At 47.1% G+C, this 23630-nt stretch overlaps 1 protein-coding gene across 3 annotated transcripts in view; it reads right to left on the bottom strand.

Annotated features, from left to right (window-relative positions):
- EYA2 (EYA transcriptional coactivator and phosphatase 2) overlaps positions 1 to 23630 on the bottom strand; it is a 170414-nt gene that overhangs the window by 63971 nt on the left and 82813 nt on the right. For all 3 annotated transcript variants that reach the window (XM_068987109.1, XM_068987111.1, XM_068987110.1), the window contains 2 exons: positions 22418 to 22560; positions 14487 to 14570 (listed from right to left, as the gene is read on the bottom strand). In XM_068987109.1, coding sequence (XP_068843210.1) covers positions 14487 to 14570; positions 22418 to 22560 — 227 coding nt within the window. The remainder of the gene's footprint in view (positions 1 to 14486; positions 14571 to 22417; positions 22561 to 23630) is intronic.

Genomic DNA, 23630 nt, shown 5'->3' with positions numbered 1-23630 from the left:
CACAGCTGAGCCCGGAGAAATTGGAAGGTTTTCTCATTAAAGAAATAAAATAAACAGATGTCCTTAAGCACTTTGGCTTGTGTTTGTCCAAGGATGGAGCGTTCTCGATGTCTGAAGGGCAGAAATGAATTAGACCCACATCTCCAGGTAGAAGGGGAGAAAAGAAAGAAAAGAAAAGAAGCTGTGCTCCTCTGAAATTAACTAATCGCCCTCTAGGGAGGGCACTTTTGATTTGAACCTTAGCAACTTCTACAAATAGTTTTTAACTGCTGGGTCATAAAAGCAGGGTTTTTTTTTTTTTTTTTTTCTCAGTTTGTAAAGCAGTAAGGGACAGGCCAAGCCGTGTCTCGCCAACTGGATCTGATTGAATCCTGATGGCACCGTGCTGGGTATTGGATTCCGGAATCCGAGCCGGAATCACGTAATTACACCGGTTGAGAGATGGGGGAGGAGGACTGGCTGATTGGAGAGGGCAGGGGAGCCCCGGGCAGAGATGTGTAGAGCCAAGACCTGGTTGGGCTCTGTCTGCCCAGCCTCTTCTAGATACACAAAGAGGCTGGCAGGCTGGCAGGACCCATGAGAAACGCCGTCACCAGGGAATGCATGGCTCTCATCTTGCTTCACGGACTAAGGTGTGGAGATGTCCAGTCGACATGTCCATTCTGGTGTTGAGGCCCGAGACTGCATTTCTAACAGCTCCCTCATGAGGCCGGGCCCCGGACCACACTTTGAGGGGCCAGGAGGGCTTATGTTACAACAGGGGTCCGGCGATGCGGAGTTTCAGTTCCTATAAGAAACCCATCATGAAGATGTCTGAACATCCAGGCATCCTTAATGCCTTAGTTTGGGTCTCCCCCCGAGGCAGATGCTGAGCCTAAGATTCAGGTCAAGCAGTTTATCTGGGAGGGGACCCCAGGAAGCCCTGGTGACCAAGTATGGAGGTGGGGGGGGCAGAGGAACAGCAAGGGCAGGTCCATGAGCAGGGCGCTGCTGTGGGTTCTGCCCTTCTGGGGACACGTGGGAGACTGCACCCCAGAGTGTCACAGGTTCTTACAGAGGGAACCCACCACGCCTGTGGGGATGGGGAGGGCTGTGGTGAGAGATATGAGGCATTAATGGCATCTACTTCAATGGAAATTCAGTCCCCGCCATTGAACAATCATAGAATAGTAGTGATGTTATTCTATCATCAAATAATCACACCAAGAAATGTGTTATGGGAAGCCTGCTGTCATCTCAAGAGGCCGTTTCTAACCAGTTGGGAAGGCCAGGCGGACCCGCCTAAGGAAGGGACCCTGGATAATAGCACTGCTTTTCTTTTCTTTGTTGGAGGAGAGGAGAGGGTGGCATTTAAACCACATTGAGTGAATAGAATTCGCAGTCATGATAATGGATTCTTGGAACAGATGATCCTTGGGAAGTAGCAGCCTGCGTTTTGTGGGGGCGGGCGGTCCTAAAGGCATCGTTTTTGAGCCACCTGACAAAGCTTGGAATCTGGTTGGAGGGAAGCAGGGACTCACATGTCTTAGAGTCCATGCAGAGGACCCAGAGGGCACAGGGACCAGTAACCTCTGCCCTGCATATCCCACCGAGGCTGGGCGCAACCTGGCGCTGGCAGGGCACAAATGTAAATGCCTCTGTGGGTGCAAACGAGGCACCACGGAGCCACAACCCACAGCCCAGGGAGGGTAAGTGACTCCAGGGAGAGAAGGGGGCAGGGATGAACCCCAGGGCACACGTCCTGCCAAAGGGTCTCCACTCTGAAAACTCAGGCCTGGTGTTGCCAGATCTTCCTATTTTCCAAGAGAAGGGAGACATCTAGATTTTAAAATACTGGCAATGAATTGAGAACTGAAGGAAATGCCAGAGGGCCAACCTGTCTTCAAGCCCGATCTGGCCCCCACATTGCCAGTTTGAAATCTCTAATTTCTTCAGATTGAGCAGGGGCTGGCTCTTTTAAACGGGTGACGTGGAGAGAAGCCCTTGATTGGAGTCTGCTCAGGCACCAAGGGTCACCTGGCTCCATCCCAGGTCCTCCACCTGCCAAAGAGTCCCTGGCCCCAAGCCTGCCTGGAGGGGCCGCTTACTCAACTTTCCACAGCCTTTGCTGAGCTCCTGCTGTGGGCCCAGCTTTGGGTGAGGTCAGGCCAGGTTGGCACCCAGCATCTTGGCCTCGGATCGATGCTGACAGCCCCCTATCTTGTCAAGCATGTGGTTGTTTGTTCCCTGCAGGGCAGACACCCTGGAATCTCATTTCTGCTGTGTGTGCAACCACACACACTGAAAACTCCCTACCCATGAGCTGTTTATTTATTTGTTTATTCAACAAATATTTATCAACTGGATGTGCCAGGAACTGTCGGCTGCCAGGGGATGAAGTTATGAAGACATCAGATCCAGTCTGTGTGCTCCTGGAGCCCAGTCAAGCAGATGAGTTCATGCCACTGGTTTTTTTTTTAAAGAAAGTTCTTCTTTTTAGAAACTATTTATTTGGCTGCGTTGGGCCTTAGCTGTGGCACATGGGCTCTTCACTGCAGCGCGTGGGCTTCCTTCTAGTGGCGGCGTGGGCTTAGTTGCCTCGAAGCTTGTGGGAACTTAGTTCCCTGACCAGGAATTGAACCTGCATTGGAAGGTGGATTCTTAATTACTGGGCCACCACGGAAGTCCCTCCAATGGCTTGTAATTTGCACCCTGAGGACATTCACTTGGATCACTGGGGATGCAGTTTAGATACTGACTAAGAGCAGTGGGCTGCCTTCTGGCTCTCATCTCTTTCAAGGTGGATGACCTGGGCTGAATCATGCTGCCTTGCTGAGCCTCAGTCTTCCCAGAAATGGGTGTAATAGAACAGTCTTGCCTTATAGGTTAGTGGTATAAAGCTCAGAGGCAAGGATGCTTGTCATAGCATTCTCTGTGCTGGTGGGCAGCTGGTGGACCCTGGGTGACCTCCCTGCAGGGAGGGGATAAGGAAGACGGGGAACCCTGGAACTCAGAGCAGCAGATGGATGTGATGTTTCGCAACCCCAGCACTAAGGACATTTGGCGCTAGAGAATCCTCTGTTGTGGGGGACTGTCCAGTGTGTTACAGCAGGGGTCCCCAACCCCTGGGATCTAACACCTGATGATGGGGGGGGGGTGGAGCTGATGTAATAATAATAGAAATAAAGTGCACAATAAATGTAATGTGACTGAAACCACCCTCTTTACCCTGGTCCGTGGAAAAACTGTCTTCCATGAAACCCGTCCCTGGTGCCAAAAAAGTTGGGGACCGCTAGCCTTGTAGGATGTTTAGCGGTATACCTGGCCTCTACCCACTAGGTGCTAGTAAGAAACCCCAAGTCGCCACAGCCGAGAGCGGTTGACATTGCCAAATGTCACTTTGGGGGCAAAGTCACCTGCAGCCGAAGACCACTGAGTTAGGGCGATGGCGCAGGGCATACGGCCACGCGGAAGGACCTGGGACCACAGTGCAGAGAGAGAAAGGGAAGAAACAGGGGCTACTCAAACAGCGCCACCTACAGGCAGAAGGAATAAACGCCCACAGGAAGGTGATACATACTTTACAGGAAAGTACACGACATTGTACGCAATGAACTACAAGGAGGGGAGCAGGGAGAGTCCAGATGCGCCTCCAAGGAAACATACATGTGCCCACGTGATATAAGGAAGAGGCCTGTGCGGGCAAAGTGTGAACAACCCAATGCTGGCACTTAGGTTCAACTCAAACAAACAAACAAACAAAAACCCACCCAAACCCAAAAAACACATGTTCACAGCAGCAGAGTACTTGGTATACGGTGAATGTGCTCCCCCCCCCCCCGCCAAAAAAAAAGGGGGGGAGATTTTTTCAAGAGGAATTTGCTAGTTGGCAATAGAGGGAGAAGAGATCAGGTCCCTTCAGAGGGAGACCAGGGACAGTGAGTAAGACATCTCTGAAGCCTAGTGGGTGAGAATAAGGACTCGCTTTACACTCTGTGTGTGGTTGGTTCTGCCTTCACAATATATCCAGGCCGCTGCACTTCTCATCTTCCGGCATCTCACCCACTCTGGTCCAAACAGCCATCATGTTTCAGCTGGACTGCTCCAGCAGTCCCTCACTGGTCTCTCTGCTTCCAGCCAGGCCACCCCCCTTTTTCTGGGGAGCAGCAAGAGGGACTCTTTAGAAATATAACTCAGACCCTGTCTGTCCTTTCTCTGTTTCAAACCTCATGGCTCCCTCTTCAGGGGAAAAGCGAGTTGAGTCACTATTTTTCCCCTGACTTGTGCTCCAAACACGCTAGCTTTTTTTTTGTCCCTCAAGTCCATCACGCAGACTTTTGCCTCAGGGCCTTTGCACTTGCTGTTTCCTCTTGCTCTTACAGCAGATATCTGTTCCTCCACTTCCTTTTAAGTCATTATTCTAATTTTAGCCTCTCCATGAGGGCTCCTTCCTGGGCCACTTTTAAAAAGTTTTCATTTAAACCCTTTCTCTCTGCAATATTTCATATACTTCAAAGGACATCATCAATAAGGTGAAAAGACAACCCACAGAAAGGGAGAAAACATTTACAAATCACGTATCTGATAATGATGTGTTATCCAGAATGTGTAAAGAACTCTTACAACTCAGTGATAGAAGACAAATAAACTACTTGCAAATGGGCACAGGATCCATGGACAGGCAACTAGATAAAAGAAGATATGTGTGTGTGTGTGTGTGTGTCAAAATACTAGTCAACCACACGAAAATGAAATAAAGACATTTGCAGCAATATGGATGGACCTAGAAATCACCATACTAAGTGAAGTAAGTCAGACAGAGAAAGACAAATACTGCATGGTGTCAGTAATATGTGGAATCTAAAACATACAAATTAACTTATTTACAAAACAGAAACAGACTCACAGACACAGAAACCAGACTTATGGTTACCAAAGGGGAGGGATGAATTAGGAGCTTGGGATTAGCAGGTACAAACTACTACATATATAAACAGATAAATAACAAAGTCCTACTGTATAGCACAAGGCTTCCCAGGAGGATCAGTGGTAAAGAATCCACCTGCCAAGGCAGACTTTCTGCCTGCCAAGGTGGGAAACCCCCTGGACAGAGGAGTCCGGTGGACACCAGTCCCTGAGGTCACAAAAGAGTCAGATGCAACTTAGCGACTAAACAACAACAAATATCTGCCTTAAAGAAATACCTATTAAATCCTTTGCTGTTTTCTTATTGAAATAGAGCTGGTTTACAATATTGTACCAGTTTCTGGTATATAGCAAAGTGATTCAGTTATACATATATATTCTTTTCCATTAGTTTATTTCAAGATATTGAATATATCTTGAAAAACAGTTCAATCCCTCAGGAAGGGATTAGGAAGGAAATAGCAATCCCTTTCAGCATTCTTGTTGAGAAATCCAAGAACAGAGGAGTCTGGCAGGCTACTGTCCATGGAGTTGCAAAAAAGTCAGGCATGGCTTAGCAACTAAACAACAACTCTACAGCACAGGGAATTATTAATATACTCAATATCTTGAAATAAAGTGATGGAAAAGAATATAAAAAGAATATATGTGTAACTGAATCTCTTTGCTATATACCAGAAACTAATACAATATTGTAAATCACCTATATTTCGATAAAAAAAGCAAAGGATTTAATAGGTAATAAAGCAGATATTTGTTGTTTAGTCGCTAAGTCGTGTCTGACTCTTTTGTGACCCCATGGACTGCTGTCCACCAGGCTCCTCTGTCCATGGGATTTCCCAGGCAAGAATAATGGAGTGGGTTGCCATTTTATTCTCCAGGGGATCTTCTCGACTGAAGGGTTGAACCTGCGTTTCCTGCTCGGCAGGCAAATTCTTTACAACTGAAGAATTCTTAGGGCCACCTGGGCCGCCCTAAAGAAGGTATTACAAGTAGCCAAATAAGCACATGAAAACATTAGTCATTAGTCAACACAGTTTGTCATCAGGGGAATGCAAACCCAAACCACGAGATGCCACTTCATATCCACTAAGAGGACGATAACCAAAAAGATAGATGGTAACAAGCGTTAGTGAGGATGTGGAGAAATTGGAACCCTTATACCTTGCTTATGGGAGTGCAACATGGTGCAACTACTCTGGAAAAGAGTCTGTCAATTTCTCAAAGTTTAAACAAATAGTTGCCATACTACCCAGCAATTCCAATCCTAGGTATATACCCAAGTGCACTGAACACATGCTGCTGCTGCTAAGTCACTTTAGTTGTGTCTGACTCTGTGCAACCCCATAGACGGCAGCCCACCAGGCTCCCCCGTCCCTGGGATTCTCCAGGCAAGAACACTGGAGTGGGTTGCCATTTCCTTCTCCAATGCATGAAAGTGAAAAGTGAAAGTGAAGTCGCTCAGTCATGTCCGACTCTTCGAGATCCCATGGACTGCAGCCCACCAGGCTCCTCTGTCCATGGGATTTTCCAGGCAAGAGTACTGGAGTGGGGTGCCATTGCCTTCTCCAATTGAACACATATGTCTACGCAAAAACTAGTATACAAAAGTTCACAGAAGCATTATTCATCATAGGCAAAAACCCAACTGTCCATCAAGTGATGAATGGATGGACAAAATGAAGTATATCCATATACTAAAATTATGTGACAATAAAAGTGAAGTATTGATATATGGTACAACACGGATAATTTAAGAAACATTATGCTAAGTGAAAGAAGCTAGTTACAGAAGACCACATGTTGTGTGATTCCATTTATAAGAAGGGTCCAGAAGACACAAATCTATAGGGACAGAAAGCAGATTAGTGGTTACCAGGGGCTGGGGGTGGGGGTGGGCTGGAGGGAATGGGGAGTGATTACTAAAGGGTTTGGGCTGTCTTTTAGGGGTGATGAAAATGATCTAAAATTAGATGCTGGTGACGGTTGCACAACTGTGTGAATATACTAAAAACTAATAAAATTGTACACAGTGAAATGGTAGATTTATGGTATGTGGATTATATCTCAATAAGCTGTTATTAAAACACACATACCCACAACTGGGCCTAGAGCTGAGCTTCCAATTGGTACTGAGCAGCCTGGAAGGCAAGGCACAAAAGAGGGAGTCGGGGCCGACCCACTGTGAACCCAGAAAGACCGCTTGCCAGTCCTCCCTACGAGCCCTTCCTGGCCACAGGCAAAGGCTCCTGACCACCTTGCATTTGTCTAGTCCCGGCTGGAAAAATAACAGAGTTCAGGGCCGGAGGGGAGGTGGGGCCGGAGGAGAGGTTAAGAAAGAGGCGGCGATCACTGGCAGCTCTGGCTCTCCGGGGAACCTCTAATGGATCCACAAGACGCGAGGAGGTGTAGCCACCAAAGGGATGTTCTGGCTGTGAGCGCTGGGTGGGAAGAGATGGAAAGGAAGTGGAGAGATGACAGCCTCGAGCAGCACATGCCCTGATTGGGAACAGGAAGAGAGCCCAGTTTCTGTTGTAAATTCAATCACTCTGTTTTGAATCATTCCTTAATCATTTTAGCTCTGTAGCTCTTTATTTCCCTAAGTAAACAGTGAGTCTCCCCTTTGGCTGGGACCACAACTGATATGACTTCTGCTTCCTGGAAGGTGCTCAACACAACAGCCACCAAGCTGGCCCTTGGTGTGGATGTACAGAGGGCCGTGACCTTCAGAGCCTATTCAGGACACACCTCTCACTCCCATGTGGTTGGGATGGAGCTGACCTGCTCCTCTGTTGCCTCAATGCCAGGCTCCTGACCTAGGCTGGCTACAGAGGGCCACAGACTTTGATACATGGGTGGCCATTTGACCTAGTTTGGGCCAGTGAGATTCAAGCCTGGGAGTTACGCTGGAATTTGGAAAGGAGGTCTTCTTTTTCAGCTGGGATTTCTAAGAAGGAGTTGCCACATGGAAAAAGTCAACCGAGGGATGCAGAAAGATCCAAGTCCTAAGATACTGAGCTTCTGGATCCAGCCCAACCTGAACCCCATTACCTCTGGGCTTTTCAATTACTGTGATCTAATAAATCCCCTTTGTAGTTTAAACACTCCAGAGTGCTGAAGCTGTGTCCTGCTTGATATAAGCTATTAATAACGGGCTTCATGTAGCTGCAGCTATAAGAAGAACACAAAGAGAAAGAACTGGGGGCCAAAAGTCAAGGCCATGTATTTTAGTTCCATTGTGAATACCCTGACTACATAACCTCTCTGTATCTCAGTTACTCTGTCTGCAGAATGGGGCTCACACTCCTCCTGCTCCTCTGTATTCCCTCCATTGTCCTCCAAGCTTACAGCCCAGACCTCCCTTCAGAGCTTCAGACACACAGATGCGACTGCCCTCCACGTCTCTTGACCAGAGCACATTTTCCTTTTCCTCAACAGTTTTCTCTTTCATGGTTCTTCCTCTTACTGCATGGTGACTTTGTGCCAGAAAACGCTAGCTGTCCTCTAATGTACCTTCTTCCTTTTTCCCCTCTCAGAATCCTAGAATCCCTGAATTTTAATGCAGCATGTGACTAGACTACATTTCCCAGACTCCTTTGCAACTAGAGGTAGCCATGTGATCAACTCTCAGCCAATGGTATGTGAGCAGAAATGATCTGTGCAACTTCTGGATCTGGCCCTTCAAAGAGAGGGGAGAAAAATAAAACTGAAAAAGAGAGGAGTGGATTCCCTTTTCCCGCTTGCCTTCTCACTGGATGGATGCAGACGCAGGGGTGAGCCATGTTTCACCTTGGCAATGAGGGCAATGCTCCAGGGATGGAGGAGAACAAGATGGAAGGGGCCGTTGTCCCTGGAGTTGGGCAGCAGCCTTATCAGCTTGAACTGCTTATGCCTGGACTGCAAGGTGAGAGGAGTAAACTTCTATCTTGTTTGAGCCATGGTTACTTTGGGTCTCTCTTAGAGTGGCTGGATTTAGCAAAACCAACCAACCAACCATACTCACCTGGGAGAGCTGGAGGTAGCTGTCCAAAGTCTTGAAGGACTGACCGTGGCGTTCTACCTGAGACCCCCGTGATCAGGGTGAAAGAGACTGCCACCGGAAGGAGCCAACTTTTGATCCCCATGAGAACAGGCTAGTGTACAGATAAGAGTTGTGTTTTTCATTGTTTGAGCTTTTCCTGAAAAATTACTTTTGGAAGCATCGCATTTGGTAATATTCATGGATATAGAGAGGCCCTGAAGTTGGTTACCAGATTGGGCCTTCCCACTCATCTCTCTTTGACACATATGATGCCATCCTAAAAAGTTATGGGCTGCTCATAAATCAGGGGTTGTGGCGGAAGGCTGGGGAGCCAAGTAAGGATTCAGAGTCCATCAAGGCCGGCTCAAGTGACGTGACTTCCAATCTCAGTCAAAGTGTCTGGTTCTGGAAGAGCCATTTCTGGCTTGGGGGGTGAGGAGGGGGGGACAAGCTGACTCAGCCGCTCAGTCATGTCTGACTCTTTGTGACGCCATGGACTGCAGCACACCAGGCTTCCCTGTCCATCACTATCTCCCGGAGTTTGCTCAAACTCATGTCCATTGAGTCAGTGATGCCATCCAACCATCTTATCGTCTGTTACCCTCCTCTCCTCCTGCCCTCAATAGTCCCAGCATCAGGGTCTTTTCCAGTGAGTGGGCTCTTCACATCAGGTGGCCAAAGTATTGGTGCTTCAGCTTCAGCATCAGTCCTTCCAAAGAATATTCAGGGTTGATTTTCTTTAGGATTGACTGGTTTGATCTCCGTGCAGTCCAAGGGACTCTCAAGAGTCTTCTCCAGCACAACAGTTCAAAAGCATTAATTCTTTGGTGCTCAGCCTTCTTTATGGTCCAATTCTCACCTCTGTACATGACTACTGGAAAAACCATAGCTTTGACTATACGGACTTTTGTCGGCAAAGTGACGTCTCTGCTTTTTAATATGCTGTCTGGGTTTGTCATAGCTTTTCTTTCAAGGAGCAAGCATCTTCTAATTTCATGGAAGAGTCTAGAAGAGGGATGATGATGGCACAGGAGACCTGGGGTCTCTGAGAGCATCTCACCTTAGTTTTCCCTGGACCTTGTGTGAGTTCCCAGGGAAGCACGTGAGCCTGAGGCATGCCTCTTGTTATCCCCTGGGTGAGCTCACTGTCTCTGGGCCTCAGTTTCTCCTACTGTCCCATGGAGACTCACTGGACGTGATGATCTCCCAGGTCCTTCCAGCTCTAACTTCCGTGGTTCTGAAATTTTAGGACAGATGTTGAAACTCAGGTGCCAGTGGGGTCAGGAAGGTCCCCTAAATGGGTTAAACAGACCAGGCGGGGCCATGGACGGGCTGGAGAGCGTCCGCCCCTGCTCAGCTCCTGCTGATTGCTGCCACCTGGGAATGCAGGATTGCCAGATTTTCTAAGTGTTCAAGGAGACTTGGACATCGCGATTATTTTGGTCTGTGCAATCTCCTGGTTTTTTAAATGTTGGCGACAAATTCACATTTTTTCTAACACTCTAGGGGCAAAACACAAATGTCTGCAGGCAGAATTTGGCGGGTGGCCCCCAGTTAGGAATTTTTTGTTTTGATGCTATTTTCTTTCCTTCCTCCCTTCATTCACCAAATATTTACTTGATGTCTGCTAAGTAGGGGGCACTGTTCTATGCTCTGGGGACAAAGCAATGAACAAAATGGGGGAAAAAAGCACCTGTCGTCATGCTGCCTTCCTTCTAGAGGACCACCCCGATTCATTCTCCCAACAAATAGCCATTGAGCAATCTGGTCTGTGCACTGTGCTTAGGTGGGCTGATAAAAAAATGTTCACTGTCCTCAGGGCACATACAACTTAGAAGGGAGACAGAGAGTGAGGACATAATTACTTTTATTTATTTATTTTTAATTTTTGGCCACATCACAAGGCTCATGGGATTTTCAGTCCCCTGACCAGGAATGGAACCTAAGCCCTCAGCAATGGGCGCATGGAGTACTAACCACAGGTGAGCGTGTCAGTCGGCCAGTTGTGTTGTGTCTGACTCCACCCCATGACTATTCCTCGCCAGGCTCCTCTGTCCATGGGATTACCTAGGCAAGAATACTGGAGTGGGTTGCTATTTCCTTCTCCAGAAGATCTTCCTGACCCGAGGATCGAACCCTCACCATCTGCATCGGCAGGCGGATTCTTTACCACTGGGAAAGCTCCCTAACCACTGGACCACTGGGGAGTTCCATAATTGTAAGTGAAAAATAAGAATTATGGGAAGAGATGCAATGTAGATGGGCGTGGTTAGGAAAGTCCTCTTGGAGGCAGTTACACTGAAAATGGGAACTGAAAGGTAAGTGTGAGTTAACCTAGTACACCAACTTTCTAGAACATTCTAGATTATAGCAGAAACCTCCAGTATGCCCCTCTTCCAGGTCCTCTCAGCAAGCAGAGGCTCTCTCCTGTTAGGACCTGTGATTTCCTGCCCTAGAGTTTTCATGGCGCAGGTCAAGACAGGGCGCTAACACCCCTAGAAGAATCCCTCAACCCATGATGCAAGGGAATTTGTAAGTAAATATGTCATCATCCTTGCTCCTTGGGCTATCACCTCTGAGGTGTGTTCCCGAGTCTCCCAGAGGTCCCCAACAGTTTTGAGCCCTAGTTACCTGCAGCCATAGCTACTGTTTGTTAATAGCTAATATCTTATGGAAAAACCCAAATGAATATTTTGGCCAATCCAATATTCATGTACCCTGTAAAGGCTGCCTTCCCCTCCCCACCTCACTTCCCCACTCTGTGCCCAGTGCACCCTGGGATCACCCCCCAACTAAACCACCAGAACTCACTCCCTCCTGTCCTCAGGCTCTGATTCTGGGAGAAACCTAGGATAGATGGGGGAGAATGTGGTAGGTTACGAGGACAGAAAGCAACTCTGGACAAGTTGCAGGAAACGGGGCAGGAGAGATGGGAAGGAGTCAGCTCATGAAGGGCTGTGGAGGCTGCGGTTAGGGTTTCTCTACAGGGAAGCCACTGACAATTTTTCAGTAGAGGAGAGACCAGGATGCATTTTAGGATGACCTCTCTGCAGGCGGCTGGAAACGGCAAGAGTGGAGACCAGAGAGCTGCAGGGGAAGGTGGTGGTGATCAGGTGATCGGGCTGCAGAGAGCTGGCTAGTGATGAGGACCGACACGGACCAGGTGCCATGGGGCCCAGAAGAGAGCTCTGAGCTTTGGCCCTGCCTTGAATGAGCCTGTAATTTGTTTTAATTTTTACTGAGTATATTTTTTATTGGAGTTGCTTTACAACAATGTGTTAGTTTCTGTTGTATAGCAAAGTGAATCGGCTATGAAAATGAAAGCCGTTCAGTTGTGTCTGATTCTTTGCAACCCCATGGACTGTAACCCACCAGGCTACTCTGTCCACAGGATTTTCTAGGCAAGAATGGAGTGGGCTGAATCACCTATACGTATACATATATCCCTCCTTCTGTGGATATCCTTCCCATTTAGGTCACCACAGTGCACTGAGGAGAGTTCCCTGTGCTTTATCATTCTCACCAGTTATCTATTTGATACACAGTATTGTTGTTTAGTCGCCAAGTCATGTCAGACTCTTTCGTGACCCCATGGACTGTAGCCCACCAGTCTCCTCTGTCCATGGGATTTCCCAGGCAAGAATACTGGAGTGGGTTGCCATTTCCTTCTCCAGGGGATCTTCCTGACCCAAGGATCGAACTCTCATCTCCTGCACTGGCAGGCGGATTCTTTACCACTGTGCCACCAGGGAAGCCCATTTTATACGTAGTGTACATATGTCAATTCCAATCTCCCAATTCATCCCATCCTCCTTAGAAAAAAATGGTACAGATGAACCTATTTGCAAAGCAGAAATAGAGACATAGATGCAGAAAACAATTGCATGTCATCTCTTAAACTTTCCCTCTCCAGCTTTCCATACCCTCAAATTTTCAGCAGCAGTAGGAGCATAATTTGGCTTAAAGAGTGGCGGTGAGACACAGACACAAAAATCATACCCAAGATTACAAAGCCCTGCATGGAAACCAAATTGGTGGGTGAAGCAGTGGAACTTCTTGAAGGGCAAGAAGAGTGAAGGAATGGTTCTTAGGGGAGATGGTTTTATTTGGGTGGTTAAGAACCACAGAACACCCAGCCCGGGTGGGCATCTCATTACTGCAGCCCCTTTGGGAAAACCCATTTTCTTTCTTTCTTTCCTTTTTTTTTGCAATAGCTGCCAAGTCTGCTTCCAGCAGCTCTGGACTCTGCCATCCTTTCCCTAAGCTGTGCACGCTCCAAAAACGCATGCCGGATTTCCCGCAGGCACTGCTAGACATATTAACGGCATTCCTCCTCGGCGAGAGGTTTCTGCACCACCAACACCATTTTAACGTTCTTTACAACGTAACGGCAGACGATAAATCTATCTTGCTAATTACACATCCAGCTTGTTACAACCCTCATAAAAAACACGAGCAGCTGGAAAAGCCATGAGGTGATGTCAAATCATATTCCTGGGCTCTAAACAGAAACAGAAATATTTTCCAGGCGCTGGTGAGTCTCCTGGTTCCCACTCATGCGTGGAAGCAGCTGCCGACAGGTCGCTTAACTTGGAGGAGCTGATTCTGTGTCTGTCCCCCAAAGCCCCAACCCCCCACCTTTACCTGTCTCCCCGAAGAGATGGCAGACATCTGGAGCATCCACAGTGGGGTTGATACCAAGCCCTCAGGATGGATGCAAAGAATCGGCAGGGTTTGGGTTTTAGTGGTTGGGTTCATTTTTGCATTCCATGCATGCTCAGTCGCTTGGTCTGACTCTTTGAGACCCCATGGACTGTAGACTGACAGTCTCCTCCGTCCATGGAATTGTCCAGGCAAGAATACTGGAGTGGGTAGCCATGCCCTTCTCCAGGGGATCTTCCTGACCCAGGGGTCGAACCCGGATCTCCTGCATTGCAGGAGGATTCTCTACCACTAAGCCACTGGGGAAACCCTCATTTTTGCATTTTTAAGGGGTTTTCGGTGGTTCTTGCATAGACCACCAGTCCCCCAACAGCATCTGCCTGAAATTCTAACTGGATGGTTCCTCGACATAATTTGTCGGTGATACATTTGCAAAGCTGTTGGAGCCGACAAAATGCCTCCCCCTTGTCTCAGAAAAATGGGAGGAAAGTTAAATTCATCTGCCAGAGATACTAAGATAAACAATAGCGAGGAAGAAAAGTACTTTACCTCACTTTCCAGCTAGGATTCCTGGGTTTGGCTGAAGCATCTCCTAGCCCTCTTAGGAGGAGGGAGACAGGCGAAGACTACAAGCTTATATCCAATCAAGTGGATGTTGACTGTTTCATGTGTTGGAAGAAAAGGCAAGGCAGACAATGGGGGAAGCTGACTGAATTTTCACATGTCAAGGGAAAGTTCTATAGGACTTCTCAAACCTGGGCTGATGCAAACGGGCAGCATTCGTTGGAGACGCTGCCTCACCAGCTGCCCCCACAATTCCCAGGATAAACCAGCTGGACAGACTGTTATGCTGAAAAAAAAAAGAGAGAGAGAAACAGAGAGACAACATGATTCTTACCTTCCCGTATCTGGAGGCGAAAGTCCCCGTGAGTAAGGAGTGGAAAATAATTATCGTCTCATCCAGGTCCCACACGAACACACGCTGGGATGAAAGAGAGGGAGAGAAAGGAGATAAATACATTTGCTTGCATCTGACTTGATGTCTGCAGAAATTAACTCCCTGGGAGGAGAAAGATGTCTTGAAAAACATTATCTCTAATTTCTAAAACATGTGACTTATGGATGTGTCCTTGAGTCCCCATTCAACCTCCACTGTGTAAAATATATTCTGATGGCCAATCCTGGGGGTCCCTGTCAACCCACAGATGCCAGAACTGAGATGCCTGTTCTTGCCTTTCACATAAAAGTTCAAAAAAGGAGGAATTCAGTCCAAAACCAACAATAAAAATCGTATAACTCATTTGACAAAATGAAATACTGCCATTTTACGTTGACTGCTCACCATAAGCCTAGCGACTTCTGAGCATTTGTTTTTAGCGGTTCTGGTGATTACCTTTATAACTCTAAATTACCTACTTTTACTTATTGGTTTGCCAACTTTACTCATTTTTGTGTGTTTCTATTTTCACTTTTTAAATTTTTGGCTGCACCTCGAAGCATGTGCGAACTTAGTTCCCTGACCAAGGACTGAACCCGTGCCCCCTGCATTGGAAGGTGGAGTCTTAACCACTGGACCCCCAGGGAAATCCCTGATTGCACACTTTAGACTGGGCATTGTGAAAGATGAAGGTTTAGCTCATGGTAATCTCCCCCGTTTCTCCAGAACTTTATATTTTTCACATATATGAACTGCTTTATTTCCAATTCCCATCAGCTCTGGATATTTTCTCTTGGCTAAAACAGCAAGCTCAATATGGAAAATATGGATATTGGTGTCCGTACCCATTCCACTAGCTCCTCCCCTCTCCAGTATTTGAGCTTCAGCCTTATCTTTGCCTTGTCAGTGTGGATAAACTGGTTTGTGCGTTGGGTTTTATAACTGTACCTTAGGTGCTCTGTCTTCATGTTGATGTTAAAAGTTGGTAGCCAGTAAAGGGCATTTATTTACATCTTGTGATTACTGTTCACTGAAGAGCCAAGTAATGAGCTAGGATTTTACTTCCTTTTCTATGTAGCCAGTGTCATAACTCTGGAGCCCATTTATTTTTATTTTATTAAAAGAAAACAACAACAATGTAGTTATTTAGCTCCACCAAGTGTTAGCTGTGGCACGTGGGATCTTCCATGTTTGGTGAACTCTCAGTTGCAGCAAGTGGGATCTGGTTCCCTGACCAGATCTAGTTCACTGGCCCCATGCACTGGGGGTGTGGAGTCTTAGCCACTGGACCACCAGGAAGTCCCCTCCAGAACGACTTTAAGGAAACTGTTTCTGCCACTAAGGTCATATGTATTCTCCTTTCTTGTACTCCATCTTGATTAAAATCATGTCATAGCTCAGCTTTTTTTCACATAGGAATCATGCCTGTCTGGAATAACTTTTTATTTTTGCTGGAGTTTATTAACTGATTTAATTCTTCTGTTTCCAATATGGTGTCTTTATTAGAATCTCAAATTTAGCCACACCCTCTGTATCAAAGATGTTCTTTCTCTGTGACAGAATGTTCCAGTGTGGACTGGATCATCTTTAGGGTTGCCACATAGCTAGGATCCTGAGACCCCCCCCCCCCCTTTACTGCATTTCTGGGTCAGATTCACTGTTTTCTGGATCCCAAATCTCTTTATTGGGTTTCTTCCTTATTTTGCTTGAGTATATCCTTAGGTTGCTTTTTCTAAGAGGGTGCGTAGAAAGTAATCTTCCTGCATTTTTACAAATCTAATCATACCTTTAATTTGCTGTAAAGTTCTTCTAAGTGCAGAATTCCAATGGGAAAATAATGTCCTCTAGAACTTTGAAAGAATCCCTCTATCTTGTAGTATCCAGCATGATTAATGAGAAGTCAGCTGTTTCACTGATCTTCAGTTCTTTGTAGGTTTTACTTTTTTCCTCTTTGGGTTTTTTAGGCTCTTTTCTTTATGTTTGGTATCCTCAAATCCCATGAGGATATATCTAGGTGTAGTCTTTTTTCATTCATACTGTTCAGCATACAAATAATTTCAATCCTATTTCTTTAAATAATGTCCTCTCATCTCTCCCACTGTTCTCTCTTTCTGGAATTTCCAACAGTCAAATTAGACCTTTTGGATTGATATTACTTATCCTTTAAAAATATTTTTTCTATAATTTTTTTTTAATAAATGTTCTCAGAGATGTCTTTAACTTTCTCTTCTAACCTTTCTATGAAACTTTGGAGTCTATTATTTAAAAATCTCCAGTAGCTTTTTCTCTGTCTCTGAATGTTTCTTTTCCATTAGCCTGCACTTCTTATTTTGTGGATACAAGATAAGAAAACCAAACAATTTTTCTATGATCTCTTTTGTTTCTTAAGTTACCTCTCTTGTCATTTATCCTATTCATTTATCTTGGCCATAATTTTCCATACTGTAGGTTTTCTTAATTTTTCTGGTGATCATTATTTTTAAGAACAAAAGGGCTGACTGATCATTTATGTAGCTGGTGTTGGGGGCGGCAGAGATACCTACTTAGTCTACCAACTTGAGTGGGCCACCTTGGAAAACTCTCTGGGGGGTCAGGGGTTGTATTTATACATCTGTAATGCCTTTAAAAGTGAAGAGAAAGGTAATACCTCAAAGGAAAAAGATCAATGAATACAGAGGTTTTCAAAACAATTAGTAGACTTGAATATTACTTTGTGAAATTTTTGCTCTGCTTACAATTATGTGTATATATATTCTGGGTCATGATAATAAGTATTGTTCTTATTATAGGTCAAGGTAAAAAGTGTTTGAAAATCACTGTGGGGGGTTAAATATGCTAAGTCCTAATTTATCCAACTGGGTTGGATCAGTTAAACTTAGATACTTTGGTAAGAGGATTTTTAAAAAAAATCAACGAATATTTTTCAATTTAATGCAGACTCCCTTAATTTATTGACTGTATTCCCTCTGAAGAGGGTCTGTCCCTCTTCCTCACTAGGCCACCATTCTATCTCCCTGCCCTAGATTTTTAGTGGGTATATTGTTCGCGGTGGCCATTCTGCTGATGACCCTAACTTTTTAGCCCACCAGGGTTTTAGCCCAGCCAGGACTGGCCTCCTAACCCCACTGGGTCAGAAGTCTTTCCTCGGGAACTCAAAACTGGGGCCTGGAAAGAAATTCATCGTCTTTGGGTGGCTGTTGCTGGCAACATGATCTGGAGGCCAGGCCAGGCAAATCTGGGGAGGGAGAGGAACAGAGGTTGGAGAGAGGGAAACATGATCCAAGGCTTTTGTAAGACTTGGCTTTAGTGAGAAGCAAGGGTTTCTCAGCTGGCTCAGTGGTAAAGAATCTGCCTGCCAATGCAGGAGACGTGGGTTTGATCCCTGGGACGGGAAGATCCTCTGAAGGAGGAAACGGCAACCTGCTCCAGTATTCCTGCCTGGGAGATTCCATGGACAGAGGGGCCTGGCCGGCTGCAGTCCATAGGGTCGCAAACAGTCGGACATGACTGAGTGACTGATTTTGAGCACAGAGTGAGAGGGCCTGGAGGAGAGCCGTGCCCAGTAACCTGTACATTGAAGAGACATTCCTGCCTGGGGATTCTAGCACCTACACTGTGGAACATGGGGCGAGAAGGCGTAAATGCGTTTCCTGGCCTCTCCCACCTTCTGGTTACAGTATCTTGCCGACACTGGCTGTCCCTTTGGCTCATAAGTTCTAAGAGAATCCCCATATCCTTAAAATAAATTCTGCTTTTTCACTTAAGCCAGCTCAAGTTGGTTTCTGGCACCTGCAGTCAAGGGATTTTAACTAATACAGACTCCGAATTTTCCTTCTTTCCACTTCTCTACCTAATTTCTCTCTCGTGGGCTACAGTCATTAGCAACAGTGCCAAAGAGTTAAGAGGTGAGACTCGTGCAAACCCTTTATGCTGATATTAAGCACGGCAGTGAAACACAGCTCACACCTTTTCAACTGTTCCTGCCCTGTGGTACTTACTCTGGAATCAAGCAGCAGATGTTTCTAGAAAAATATCACCCCATAATCCCCCACTTCCATGCCACCCCACCCCCTTCTCAGCTTAATGGAAAAATGTCTCTCCACCCCCACTGTCCCCTACCAAGAGCAGAAACCACATTAGTGACTTAATACATTTTTAAAATATATTAAAGTGTGAGTTGCTCTCCGGGGTTTTCTATAGCTCTGAAACTTCTAGCTGGTATAAAATCTGTAGGCATCTGGGAGGGCAGAAAGCAAGGGTAACCTGGAGCCAGTACATTTTCTTCTAACTCTTCGCAAAGGCCTAATCCCCTGAAGGGTTTGTGCAAAGTCTCTTTGATTTTGGAAGGTGGTGGCTTTAAGAATTAGATGAAAAGCAAGGACAGAATCCTCTGGACTGAGAATGGTGCCATGAGCAGTGGGAACACATGCTCTGCGGCAGGTTCCCAGCGCAGTCAAGCTCTCAGAGGAGATGGCTGGGTATACCTCCAGAGGCTGACCAAGCACAGGAGAGTCGTTGTTTAGTCGCTCAGTCGTGTCCGACTCTTTTGAAGCCCCATGGACTGCAGCCTGCCAGGCTCCTCTGTCCATGGGATTTCCCAGACAAGAATCGCGGAGAGGGCTGCCATTCCCTTCTCCAGGGGATCTTCCCGACTCAGGGATCGAACCCACACCTCCTGCCTTGGCAGGCAGGGCGCTTACCACTGAGCCTCCTGGGAAGTCCGAGAGGAGGGGAGTGATGTTCAAAATATTTAACAGCTTCTAGGATGATCGGAACAGACACCAGCCATAAACAACTGCCACTGCTCTCTTAGTGAATATGGGTAGCTGGCACAGCCCTGCTAGTAAACACCGTACGTCCTACCAGAGAATGCTGGCTAAATATCAAATGTCCTAATATTGGCCATTTGTTGTTGTTAGGGCCTCCAGCATCCACCCCCTTTCCAAAAGAGAACTTTTATTTATTTATTTTTGGCTGTGCTGGGTCTTGTTCCTGCGTAGGCTTTTTCTCTAGTTGCAGCAAACAGGAGCTACTCTCTCGCTGTGGAGCACAGACCTAGGGTGCACGGGCTTCAGTAGTTGCAGCTGCCAGGCTCCAGAGCACAGGCTCAGTAGCTGTGGCACACGGGCTTAGTTGTTCGACGCCATGTGGGATCTTCCCGGGCCAGGGATTGATCCCCTGTCTCCTGCACTGGCAGATGGATTCTTTACTGAGCCATCAGGGAAGCCCCCACTGGCTTAGAAGAGCATCCGGTTTTCTTTTCCCATTGCGTGCTCTCTCGGTGGGACTGTCCATCTGGGCACGAGTGAGGACCTAGACCAGGCCAATGGGATGCCGCCTCTTTGGAATCAAACATCGAGTGACATAGTGTTAGAATTTTAAATGTTTCGCTCTGCAGTGGGGGCTGGCACCCTGAAGCTCCCTGGATTTCCCAGCATGGCCTTTGATAATATTCTTCATAACTTTGGTTGTATCACTTCCTCTTCATGCTGTTTCCTTCCAGTAAATTCCTTTTTGCTTAAGTAACCAGAATTGGTTTCTGTTGCTTGCATCCAAAGGACTGTACCTAATACCTCAAAGTCCTTAGTGTCCACAAGGATCTCTCTGCCCAACATATGGCAGGAGACCCCAGAGAATGGCTGGACTGCCAGTGACCGCTGCAGATCCTGAAAATGAGAAAGGCAGCAGCCACCAAGCCACACTGGACAACAGAGGCTATTATCTTGTCTTTTTTAAAAAGTTAAAAATTATTATTATTATTAATTTATTTATTGGCCACATTGTGCAGTATGTGGGATCTTAGTTCCCCCATCAGGGATCAAACCCATACCCCCTGCACTGGAAGCATAGAATCTTAACCAGTGGCTTGCCAGGGAAGTCCCTATTATTCTGTTTTCCGAGACCACATGAACCTTAAGATTCTCACATAATCCCAGCAGGGGGAAGGGCCCAGTAATGAAATGAAACTCCCTACCACCTGGGTGGATGGGGACTCAGAGTCAAATGACACTGGTTTTAAGGCAAAGATGAAAATGGTATTTCTTAGCATATCTGAGTTTGCCGGCTGAGCTTTGTAGCTGCCAGATTTGCACAGGATTGTGAACAGGGGTGTGATAATGCTGCATTTGGGTACCTAGACAGTGACCCAGGCTTTGCCAACACTATCCATGTATACCCATGGGACACTCAAGCCGACAAATGACTGCCTTCTGCAAACAAGTACAAACTTGTGCCTGTGCCCATTTTTTCCCTTAGATAACAGTTAGACAGATAACATGAGCTAGATAGGTAACATGAGCTAGACAGGTAACATGAGCTTCCCTGGTGGCTCAGACGGTAAAGAGTCTATCCGCAATGTGGGAAACCCGGGTTCAATCCCTGGGCCAGGAAAAATCCTGGGAGAAGGAAACGGCAACCCACTCCAGTGTCTTGCTTGGAAAAATCCTATGGATGGAGGAGCCTGGTGGGCTACAGTCCATGGGGTCACAAAGAGTCGGACAGGACTGAGTGACTGACACACTCTGGGGGGCATTTGTCTCCTTCACTTGTCTCCTCCATCTCTCATGCACACTGTTCTTTTTTGTTTGCTTGGGAAAATGTCAGCACCTGACCAATAACCCCACACTTGCTTCATTATAATCAGGACTGCTGCGGCCCTTCGATAGCAGTTCTGAGCCTGGGCTGCGCTGGAATCACCGAGGGAGCGTAAACATACTGGCACCTGGGTCTCTCCCCAAGGACTCTGACTTCATTGATCTGGATAGTCACTGATCTGCAGCTTGAGAATGAAGGTTTCTCAAAGCTTCCCAGAAGATTCTTCTTCTTTTTTTAAAATTTATTTGGCAGCACTGGGTCTTAGTTGCGGCATGTGAATTCTTAGTTGTGACACATGCGATCTAGTTCCCTGACCAGGGATTGAACCTGGGCCCCCTGCATTGGGAGGGCAGAGTCTTAACCAGTGAACCATGAGGAAAGTCCCCAGAAGATTCTTATGTGCAGCCCAGACTGACAGCCACTGTCTGAGAAACTCAGAATCACAGAAACAATGCAAACTCATTTCAGCCAGCCTCCTATCTCCAGATAGATAAACATCTAAGCTGTAGGAGGGTCACTGTTGCTTCCTAGGTGGCTCAGTGGTAGAAGAGTCCATTTGTGAATGCAGGAGACGTGGGTTCGGTCCCTAGGTTGCAAAGATCCCCTGGAGGAGGAAATGGCAGCCCACTCCAGTATTCTTGCCTGGAGAATCCCATGGACAGAGGAGACTGCCAGGCTATAGTCCAAGGGGCTGCAAAGAGTCGGGCACGACTGAGCGACACACACCCAGTAGGGTCACTAGAGGAACTTTTAGAACTCCGTGCAATGTCCAGTTAATTAGTCTGGGAGGAGGTCTGGGCATCTGAATTTTCAAAAGCACCCCAGGTGACTCTAACCAGTAGCTGAGGTTAAGAATCACCAATCCAATGGGGAAGGCCCACTGTCCAATGTCATCTTTACCGGAGGTTTTCAAAGTGTGGTCTCCAACCACATCAGCAACATCTAGGAATCTGTTGGAAATGCACCTTCTCAGGCCCTGCCCCAGATCTCCTGACTTAGAAGCTCTGGCGGTGGGCACAGTCTGGGTTTTCCCAGGCCCCCAGGTGATGCTGTCTCAGCTCACCGGTTGTTACCACCTCTAGGGTCATTTTTCCTAGCCTGGCCAGTCAACAGTGCTTTCGTGCGGCCAAATTCTTCCCTCCTTCTCATCAAGGGCACTTTTCTCTGTTACTGCACTCTGTGAACACAAAGGGCCATCTTCCCTCCAGGGACTTGGAGAGAACTCTGGTCCCCACCTCCTATTCCAGCCACAAGTGGACGTGACATTCACTCAACCAGGCGGAAGCATCTGGAGTTACCTCGATCTCATTGTCCCCTGCTGGGGAGGGGTCGCTGCTCCGCTTAGACCGGCCTCGGAGCTTCCCGTCGGAGGCCCGGGGCGGCCTGTCTGTGTCTCCCTCCTTTGCCGGTGTGGAAGGCCCATTGTGTGTGTTATATTCACCTGGCGTAGGAAAGGAAAGGGCAGACAGGTCAGAGAGCTGGCTGAGCGTCTCCTCCTGTGAACAACTATACCAGAACCATCTAACTCCAAAGTGGGAGGTCCCAAAAGCAGTAGTGAAGGCAAAGATCACATAGGATCAAAATTAACTCTCAAAAGTTCCTTAAACTGCCCATTCATAATCATTCATTCATCCAGCAAAGATTTACTGCGTAGGTATAGTTCCAGGCACTGGTTCCCACAGCACCCAGACTCTAGAGGGAGGAGAGAGACATCAGAGAGATAAGGAAACATGTAACATGCCAGGTGGGGACGTGTGTGACAGAGAACTGAGGAATCGGATAAGAGCAGGGAGAGTGCTGGGGGGCCACTAACTTATGGGGGACACCTCGTGGATAAGGGGACAGCTGAGCAGGGATCTGAGAGGCAAGGGTGGGGCCCTACAGCTTCAGGGAATGGAGTTTTGTGCTTGCAACTGTCTATATACCCTAGGGCCTGAGAATCCCTGAACCAACAGAAGGAGGAAAAGAACACACATATGTGTATTTGGCTGGGCGCCTCTGGTGGCCCTGACGGAAAAGAATCTGCCTGCAATGCAGGGTTCAGTCCCTGGGTTGGGAAGATCCCCCAGAAAAGGGAACGGCAATCCACTCCAGTATTCTTGCGTGAAGAATTCCATGGACAGAGGAGCCACAGGGTCACAAACAGTCGGACACATCTGGGCAACCAACTTTCACTTTTCACTATGTAGCTGGCTATCAAACTCCCTCTCTTGGGGTGAGTGGGGATGTGTGGGGAGAATTCTCTAAGTTCCTGTCACTAGGCAGCTTGCTGCATTTTCTGTATGTATCTTAAAAGCAAGTCCTTTAAGCTTTCAGTTCAGTTCAGTCGCTCAGTCATGTCCGACTCTTTGCGAACCCATGAATCGCAGCACGCCAGGCCTCCCTGTCTATCACCAACTCCCGGAGTTCACTCAGACTCACGTCCATCGAGTCAGTGATGCCATCCAGCCATCTCATCCTCGGTCGTCCCCTTCTCCTCCTGCCCCCAATCCCTCCCAGCATCAGAGTCTT

Source organism: Capricornis sumatraensis, chromosome 15 (genome assembly GCF_032405125.1).
Source record: "Capricornis sumatraensis isolate serow.1 chromosome 15, serow.2, whole genome shotgun sequence".
NCBI classification, from domain to species: Eukaryota; Metazoa; Chordata; class Mammalia; order Artiodactyla; family Bovidae; genus Capricornis; species Capricornis sumatraensis.
Note: the sequence above shows the minus strand (reverse complement) of the source record. Positions and strands in the feature narration are given on the sequence as shown.